The sequence below is a fragment of the Phyllobates terribilis genome, unplaced genomic scaffold (assembly GCF_046119375.1).
Source record: "Phyllobates terribilis strain yellow unplaced genomic scaffold, ASM4611937v1 Scaffold_3__8_contigs__length_932513732, whole genome shotgun sequence".
Lineage (NCBI taxonomy): Eukaryota > Metazoa > Chordata > Amphibia > Anura > Dendrobatidae > Phyllobates > Phyllobates terribilis.
Window position 1 is genome coordinate 644,744,563 of NW_027362763.1, and position 9,636 is coordinate 644,754,198.

General features: G+C 57.7%; 1 protein-coding gene across 1 annotated transcript; it reads right to left on the reverse strand.

Moving 5' to 3' along the window:
* Positions 1–1,148: 1,148 nt before the first annotated feature.
* Positions 1,149–7,990, reverse strand: HSP90AB1 (heat shock protein 90 alpha family class B member 1). The gene is made up of 12 exons (XM_073671598.1): positions 7,837–7,990; positions 5,564–5,710; positions 5,091–5,297; positions 4,841–5,005; positions 4,479–4,607; positions 4,063–4,368; positions 3,821–3,986; positions 3,459–3,649; positions 3,227–3,374; positions 2,885–3,153; positions 2,304–2,637; positions 1,149–1,626 (listed from the first exon to the last, which is right to left on the reverse strand). The coding sequence occupies exons 2-12, from the start codon at positions 5,708–5,710 to the stop codon at positions 1,517–1,519; spliced, it is 2,172 nt and encodes a 723-aa protein (XP_073527699.1). The 5' UTR covers positions 7,837–7,990; the 3' UTR covers positions 1,149–1,516.
* Positions 7,991–9,636: the final 1,646 nt, after the last annotated feature.

The following is a 9,636-nucleotide window of genomic DNA, read 5'->3' on the forward strand; positions in this document are numbered from 1 at the left end:
GTGCTGGTGATGTCACTTTGTGTTGTGGGCACCCAGTAGTGAGGAAATAACTGGAGGTCACTGCTCCTCACTTCTGTGAAGTTTCCTCACTGATTCAGGCTGCACACTGTGGCTAGCAGGACCTGTGGCCTCCGGTCATGTGACCCTCATGACATCACAGGTCCTTCTGCACTTCTATGTTGTTGCTTCTTATGATTGGTCAGAGTCATACAGGGGGCAGAAGGCCACACCCCCAGTAACAATTGTCTGACTTTTAAAAAAAAAAAAAAAAAAAAAACACTGATTATTCTTCTCTGCAGCCGCCATTACATCCTGTGTCCAGTGCAGCCTGTACTCCCCTCCCGTGCTGCTCCCGCTCTTCCCGGGGCTCTCCTACGGCACTTGTGACACATGACCCCAGCATCCAATCAGCGCTGGCCTTACCATCTCATACAAGCTGAACATGACGAGGCAGTCCGGGCTGATCTCCAACTTACTGTTCAATTCGTCAAAAGGCAGGAACAGTGCCGATTGGACGACAGAGGTCACGTGTCACAACAGCCACACGGGAGGCCCAGGGAGAGAGTGTGCCGACACTTCGGGAACGGTGTTGGCACAGGAGGAGAGTATGATCGTGGGGGGTGAACAGGGGTCGTCTTAGTAGTGGACAACTTCTTTAATGCCCATTCACTGACCGCAAGAAGAAACCACAGCCCCAAGACTCCTTCAAGGGGATGTCCAGGATTAGCCAAAGACTCCCCCCCCCCCCCCCCCCCCCCAGAGGCTGAAGGACGGTTAGCGCCTGTGATGAAGAGAATCCACTCGGGACACCCCGATCTTGCCCTCTCCTCGGAGGTCATGTGACCAGTCAGCGCCAGTGATGGAGGAGAATCCACCCAGGACACCCCAATCTCACACCTTTCCTCGGAGGTCATGTGACCAGTCAGCGCCTGTGATGGAGAATCCACCCGGGACACCCCGATCTCGCCATCTCCTCGGAGGTCATGTGACCAGTCAGCACCTGTGATGGAGGAGCATCTACCTGGGACACCCCGATCTCACCCTCTCCTCGGAGGTCATGTGACCAGTCAGAGCCAGTGATGGAGGAGAATCCACCCGGGACACCCCGATCTCGCCCTCTCCTCGGAGGTCATGTGACCAGTCAGCGCTTCCGTTGTAAAAAGACTTTATTCTGCATGACATAAATCATAAAAATAAACTCACAAGACACAACTGAGGCGACGGCCGATATTCAAGACATTCCTGAGGGCGCTGCACGGGGCGAGGGGCAACACACTGACGGGAGGAGGCAGCTGTACGGGGCATCAGGCCGTCCGATGGTGGGAGAAGCAGGTTATACTACAGTATAGGGGCACCGGACAGCGGGTTCCCACAGTGCAATAACCAGGGGTGGGACTCGTCTGAAGCTTCCTCACCCAACAACATGCCAGGAGGGGGGAGACCCCAATAGTGTACAGTCCATAGGCTCCCCAGAAACAGGCTGCAGAGACCAGGCTCAGGGGGGCTGCGAGGGGCATTAATCCACCTCCTCCATACGAGACGCGTCCTCTTCACCTTCCAGAGGGGGGATATCATCTGGGACTGGAGCAGCCGACTCCTCCACCGCACAGTCATCATCATCAATACCTAAGAGAGGAAAGTGTCAGCAAGGGTGATGGGGGTGCACCAGGGACCACCGTACAGGACAAGGGTATGCACAGACACTCCTGGATGGTAACAGAAGATGGGGGTGCACCAGGGACCACCGTACAGGACAAGGCTGTGCACAGACACTCCTGGATGGTAACAGGAGATGGGGGTGCACCAGGGACCACCGTACAGGGCGAGGCTATGCACAGACACTCCTGGATGGTGACAGGAGAAGGGGGTGCACCAGGGACCACCGTACAGGACAAGGCTGTGCACAGACACTCCTGGATGGTAACAGAAGATGGGGGTGCACCAGGGACCACTGTACAGGATAAGGGTATGCACAGACACTCCTGGATGGTAACAGGAGATGGGGGAGCACCAGGGACCACTGTACAGGACAAGGCTATACACAGACACTCCTGGATGGTAACAGGAGAAGGGGGTGCACCAGGGACCACTGTACAGGACAAGGCTGTGCACAGACACTCCTGGATGGTAACAGGAGACAGGGGGTGCACCAGGGACCACCGTACAGGGCGAGGCTATACACAGACACTCCTGGATGGTGACATGGAGGGGGCAGAGACCAGGGACCACCGTACAGGACAAGGCCATAAGCAGAAGCTCCCAGATGGTTACTTGGAGGTGGGGGAGGGGGTGGTCTTCCTTACCAAGGCCCAGCTTGATCATCCTGTAGATCCGGTTAGAATGTGTCTGTGGGTCATCCAGGGAGAAGCCTGAGGACAGGAGCGCCGTCTCGAAGAGCAGCACCACCAGGTCCTTGACGGCCTTGTCGTTCTTGTCAGCATCTGCCTTCTGCCGCAGCGTCTCCACGATGGGATGTTCAGGGTTGATCTCCAGGTGCTTCTTGGCCATCATGTAGCCCATGGTGGAGTTGTCGCGCAGAGCCTGTGCCTTCATGATCCGCTCCATGTTTGCCGTCCAGCCGTAGGTGCTGGTGACGATGCAGCAGGGAGAGGACACCAGCCGGTTGGACACCGTCACCTGTCAGGACAGATCTCATTAGTGGCACAGGATCATTACAGATCGCCCCCTAGAGGCAGCAACAGCACAACCCAAACTTTGCTGCATGCCCCATTAGGGACACAAGACAATAGGACCCCACACCCCCATCGATATCTAGGGCATAGGGCCATGGACTAATGTGTGATCAGTTTATTACACAATAGCTTCTAAGACAGGCCCCACTGATCAGTGGCTCTTGGGGGCCCATGTTGGCCTCACTCCTTACCTTCTCAACTTTCTTATCCAGAATTTCCTTCATCAGTTTGCACAGACTCTCGAACTTGGTCTTGTTCTCCTCCATCTTTTTCTTCTCATCCTCGTCCTCCGGCAGCTCCAGCCCCTCCTTGGTGACGGACACCAGGGTCTTCCCGTCAAACTCCTTCAGCTGCTGGACGCAGTACTCGTCGATGGGCTCCGTCATGTACACGACCTCGAAGCCGCGCTTCCTCACGCGCTCCACGAAGGCAGAGTTGGCCACCTGCTCCTTGCTCTCACCTGCAGAGACAGGACAGTCAGCAGCAGGTAAAGATGGCGGGTGGTGGGGCTCGGCCCCAGGGCTGTCACTCACCTGTGATGTAGTAGATGCTCTTCTGGTTCTCCTTCATGCGGGACACGTACTCAGTCAGCGACGCCATCTCATCTCCGGTTTGGGAGGTGTGATACCTCAGAAGCTCAGACAGCTTCTTCCTGTTGGTGGAGTCTTCATGGATCCCAAGCTATACAAGACAGTCAGCATGCTGAACATACTCTGTGCTGCAGTAGACAAGTCATTGGCACACCGCCCCCCCCACCATTCCAACCTTCAGGTTCTTGGAGAAGGCCTCATAGAACTTCTTGTAGTTCTCCTTGTCCTCGGCCAGCTCGGTGAACAGCTCCAGACACTTCTTGACGATGTTCTTCCGGATGACCTTCAGGATCTTACTCTGCTGCAGCATTTCTCTGGAGATGTTCAGGGGGAGATCCTCGGAGTCCACCACCCCTCGGATGAAATCTGTCAGAGAGCAGGACCTCATAAGTATCAAACCCCCAGAGAAGAGTCCAGACCAGTGGTGAGACTACAGCTCCTAGCCAGCAGCACATGGTGGTCAGGGCATGCCAGGAGTTGTGGTGACATTCATGGCACCCGTGGGCAGTAACCCCGACAGCCACATGGTCCACTTACTCAGGTACTCTGGGATGAGCTCATCGCAGCTGTCCATGATGAAGACGCGCCTCACGTACAGCTTAATGTTGTTTTTCTTTTTCTTGTTCTCAAACAGGTCGAATGGAGCGCGGCGGGGGATGAAGAGGAGCGCCCGAAACTCCAGCTGGCCCTCTACGGAGAAGTGCTGCAGAGAAGAGCATCACGTCAGGCCTGGCCTAGACCCCTGCCCAAGCACAGACCCTTCCTTGGTCCACTCTTACCTTCACAGCCAGGTGGTCCTCCCAGTCGTTGGTCAGGCTCTTGTAGAACTCGCCGTACTCCTCCTGGCTGATGTCGTCAGGGTTGCGAGTCCAGATGGGCTTGGTCTTGTTCAGCTCCTCCTGGTCAATATACTTCTCCTTGATCTTCTTGGTCTTTTTCTTCTTATCTTTTCCTTCTTCCTCTTCGTCAGAGCCCACATCTTCAATCTTAGGCTTGTCCTCCTCACCTTCATCCTTTTTCTCTTCCTCCTTCTCCTCCTCCTCGGCCTCGTCGTCACTGATCTCTTTCTCTCGCTCCTTCTCCAGCTGTAAGGACAAAGTGGTTAATAGTCGGCTCCTTCTACAACAGAGGCAAGAAACAAATGTCTCTAGTCACTATGGCACCACTCCAGGGGTCCACAGCTGCCAGTACTCACATAGAGGGTTATGGGGTACCCAATGAACTGCGAGTGCTTCTTCACCACCTCCTTCACCCGCTTCTCCTCCAAGTACTCTGTCTGGTCCTCTTTAAGGTGCAGGATGACTTTCGTGCCACGGCCGATGGGCTCACCTGAGACGAGCAGAGGATGGGTTAGGGTTTGTGGGCACAGATTTCACCACCAACTGCACAACATCGGAGGACTATTGCCACAGTCCCATTTATAGATCCATGAGACTCACATTGGGGTCTACAGTGAGGGGGCCGTTTACAGACTATTGATGAATCCACCAGCTCACCTAACCGCTGATCAGAAGTCAGGGTCCCTGAACTCTGCACCCCCAGCTATAAAGACCCAACCTCACCATTGTCAATCTTGACAGTGAACGAGCCTCCGGCGGAGGACTCCCAGGCATACTGCTCGTCGTCGTTGTGCTTTGTGATCACCACAACCTTTTCTGCTACCAGATAAGCCGAATAGAATCCGACACCGAACTGTCCGATCATAGAGATGTCTGCTCCGGCCTGAGGAAAGAAGGAAGTAAGAGGGGCTGCACCCCGATACAGAGCCATGACGCACGCCCCGTGTAGGGTCCTCTGAGCTCCTCACCTGCAGCGCCTCCATGAAGGCCTTGGTCCCGGACTTTGCGATGGTTCCCAGGTTGTTGATCAGGTCGGCCTTGGTCATGCCGATGCCAGTGTCCAGCAGTGTGAGGGTGCGCTCATGCTTGTTGGGGACAACATCAATCTTCAGGTCTTTGCCGCTGTCCAGCTTGGAGGGGTCGGTGAGACTCTCATAGCGGATCTTGTCCAGGGCCTGAGAGAAGAGAGTTCAGAGACTGCCATGACAACCCTCCCCCCCCCCCCCAACCAGCACCTCACCGAGCCAACCAACCCCCCCCCCCCCCAACCAGCACCTCACCGAGCCAACCAACCCCCCCCCCCCCAACCAGCACCTCACCGAGCCAACCAACCCCCCCCCCCCCCCAACCAGCACCTCACCGAGCCAACCAACCCCCCCCCCCAACCAGCACCTCACCGAGCCAACCAACCCCCCCCCCCCAGCACCCAACAATCACTCACATCGGAGGCGTTGGAGATCAGCTCTCGCAGGAAGATTTCCTTGTTGGAGTAGAAGGTGTTAATGATGAGAGACATGAGCTGCGCGATCTCCGCCTGGAAGGCGAACGTCTCCACCTCCTCCTCGCCATGATGGATTTCTTCTGGCATCTGGAAGAGACAATGCGGTTAACGCCAAAACTGACAAAACAGGGGCCGCCGAGAGAGCCCCAAACCGACAGTAAGCCAGGAAGGGGGGGGGGGGGGGGGGGGCACCAGTGGGAAGTGACACCATGAGAGCTACAGAAGTCTCAACACCACACAGGTGACGACCCCCCAACGGGCACAGGAGCCCCTCAGCTCACACGACTCCCACGACCCCCCCAACGGGCACAGGAGCCCCTCAGCTCACACGACCCCCCCAACGGGCACAGGAGCCCCTCAGCTCACACGACCCCCCCAACGGGCACAGGAGCCCCTCAGCTCACACGACCCCCCAACGGGCACAGGAGCCCCTCAGCTCACACGACCCCCCCAACGGGCACAGGAGCCCCTCAGCTCACACGACCCCCCCAACGGGCACAGGAGCCCCTCAGCTCACACGACCCCCCCAACGGGCACAGGAGCCCCTCAGCTCACACGACCCCCCCAACGGGCACAGGAGCCCCTCAGCTCACACGACCCCCCCAACGGGCACAGGAGCCCCTCAGCTCACACGACCCCCCCCAACGGGCACAGGAGCCCCTCAGCTCACACGACCCCCCCCAACGGGCACAGGAGCCCCTCAGCTCACACGACCCCCCCCAACGGGCACAGGAGCCCCTCAGCTCACACGACCCCCCCCAACGGGCACAGGAGCCCCTCAGCTCACACGACCCCCCCCAACGGGCACAGGAGCCCCTCAGCTCACACGACCCCCCCAACGGGCACAGGAGCCCCTCAGCTCACACGACCCCCCCAACGGGCACAGGAGCCCCTCAGCTCACACGACCCCCCCAACGGGCACAGGAGCCCCTCAGCTCACACGACCCCCCCAACGGGCACAGGAGCCCCTCAGCTCACACGACCCCCCCAACGGGCACAGGAGCCCCTCAGCTCACACGACCCCCCCAACGGGCACAGGAGCCCCTCAGCTCACACGACCCCCCCAACGGGCACAGGAGCCCCTCAGCTCACACGACCCCCCCAACGGGCACAGGAGCCCCTCAGCTCACACGACCCCCCCAACGGGCACAGGAGCCCCTCAGCTCACACGACCCCCCCAACGGGCACAGGAGCCCCTCAGCTCACACGACCCCCCCAACGGGCACAGGAGCCCCTCAGCTCACACGACCCCCCAACGGGCACAGGAGCCCCTCAGCTCACACGACCCCCCCAACGGGCACAGGAGCCCCTCAGCTCACACGACTCCCACAACGGGCACAGGAGCCCCTCAGCTCACACGACTCCCACGACCCCCCCAACGGGCACAGGAGCCCCTCAGCTCACACGACTCCCACGACCCCCCCAACGGGCACAGGAGCCCCTCAGCTCACACGACTCCCACGACCCCCCCAACGGGCACAGGAGCCCCTCAGCTCACACGACTCCCACGACCCCCCCAACGGGCACAGGAGCCCCTCAGCTCACACGACTCCCACGACCCCCCCAACGGGCACAGGAGCCCCTCAGCTCACACGACTCCCACGACCCCCCCAACGGGCACAGGAGCCCCTCAGCTCACACGACTCCCACGACCCCCCCAACGGGCACAGGAGCCCCTCAGCTCACACGACTCCCTCGCCCCCACGGGCACAGGAGCCCCTCAGCTCACACGACTCCCTCGCCCCCACGGGCACAGGAGCCCCTCAGCTCACACGACTCCCTCGCCCCCACGGGCACAGGAGCCCCTCAGCTCACACGACTCCCTCGCCCCCACGGGCACAGGAGCCCCTCAGCTCACACGACTCCCTCGCCCCCACGGGCACAGGAGCCCCTCAGCTCACACGACTCCCTCGCCCCCACGGGCACAGGAGCCCCTCAGCTCACACGACTCCCTCGCCCCCACGGGCGCGCACCTCTTAAACACGATCTTAGCTCCGGGTCCTGACAGCTGCAGTGACGTCACATGGAAATGGCGGCGCCCTCATTACCGGCTCCAACCACGTGCCCCGGAGTCTAGAAGGTTCCAGGAGGCGGAGTCTGAGCGGAGAACCCGCAACCCCCCGACACAAGACAGCGCCCCGATACTCAGCGCCGACCCCCAGCACCTCCGGACCGTGCTCCCCCCTGAGCGCAGCCCCGGTAGCGGCCGGTACCTTGTCTGCTGCAGCCTACGCGTCACTGATCTCCGGCGGCGGAATGAAGAGGAGATGTTCCGGCTGACAGTCACTTATATAGTGTGCGGCGGAGCACAAGCCAGGATCAGTCCGCCGGCAGTGACACGCCCACTGCACTGCGAAATATAAACCTCCGCCCCTAATGCGGGAACTAAACGCCCCCAACCGTGAATATCCGACCCCGAATATCTACAGGGAATATACAGAGACCCCTAATATCTACAGGGAATATACAGAGACCCCGATGTGTACGATGTATAGAGACCCCCGATGTATACGGTGTATACACAGACCCCCGATATGTACTTTGTATACACAGACCCCCGATATGTACGGTGTATACACAGACCCCCGATATGTACGGTGTATACAGAGACCCCCGATATGTACGGTGTATACAGAGACCCCCGATATGTACGGTGTATACACAGACCCCCGATATGTACGGTGTATACGGAGACCCCTGATGTGTACGGTGTATACAGAGATCTCCGATATGTACGGTGTATACAGAGACCCCCGATGTGTACGGTGTATACAGAGACCCCCAATATGTATGGTGTATACAGGGACCCCCAATATGTACGGTGTATACACAGACCCCCGATATGTACGTGTATACGGAGACCCCTGATGTGTACGGTGTATACAGAGATCTCCGATATGTACGGTGTATACAGAGACCCCCGGTATGTACGTGTATACGGAGACCCCTGATGTGTACGGTGTATACAGAGATCTCCGATATGTACGGTGTATACAGAGACCCCCGATGTGTACGGTGTATACTGAGATCTCCGGTATGTACGGTGTATACAGAGACCCCCGATGTGTACGGTGTATACAGAGACCCCCAATATGTACGGTGTATACAGGGACCCCCGATATGTACGTGTATACAGAGACCACTGATGTGTACGGTGTATGCAGAGACCCCCGATGTGTACGGTGTATACACAGACTGCTGATGTGTAAGGTGTATACACAAACCCCCGATGTGTACGGTGTATACAGAGACCCCCGATATGTACGGTGTATACACAGACCCCCGATATGTACAGTGTATACAGAGATCTCCGATATGTACGGTGTATACAGAGACCCCCGATGTGTACGGTGTATACAGAGATCTCCGATATGTACGGTGTATACAGAGACCCCCGATGTGTACGGTGTATACAGAGACCCCCGATATGTACGGTGTATACAGAGACCCCCGGTATGTACGTGTATACAGAGACCCCTGATGTGTACGGTGTATACAGAGACCCCCGATGTGTACGGTGTATACACAGACCCCTGATGTGTACGGTGTATACACAGACCGCTGATGTGTACGGTGTATACACAGACCCCCGATGTGTATGGTGTATTCAGAGACCCCTGATGTGTACGGTGTATACAGAGACCCTCAATATGTACGATGTATACACAGACCCTGATACTGTCACGGGTGTGTCAGAGGTGACAGTCGCCCTGCAGTGGGTTGCAGGAGATCTCTACGTTTGGCACTGCAGACAGCTTTTTAGATAAGAGGCTGTCTTTAGGACCGAGCGGCTACCTCTCTCTTGCTAATTAGCCCTCTGCCTGGGTGTATATATACCTGGTGTGTCTGAGAGGGAGTCGCCGGCTATATCCATTTCTACTTATGAAGCTTAGCAGGAGCAGTACTTCTTCCTCTCTGGCGCTTGAGGCCGTGTGCTTATTTGTAGTTCATCTAAAGCTAAGCTATTTCCCCCTGTTTGTCCACCCCTGTTGTCTATAGAGTTTAGTGGAGGT

What these genes read in the sequence shown, in the direction of transcription:
- HSP90AB1 (XM_073671598.1), bottom strand. Translation starts at nt 5,710, where the DNA reads ATGCCAGAAGAAATCCATCATGGCGAGGAGGAGGTGGAGACGTTCGCC. An exon ending in TCAAGATTGACAATGGTGAG is followed by an intron (nt 4,608 to 4,840) that starts GTTGGGTCTTTA and finishes GTCTCAGGTGAG; the next exon opens with CCCATCGGCCGTGGCACGAA. An exon ending in GGTACCCCATAACCCTCTAT is followed by an intron (nt 4,369 to 4,478) that starts GTGAGTACTGGC and finishes TTGTCCTTACAG; the next exon opens with CTGGAGAAGGAGCGAGAGAA.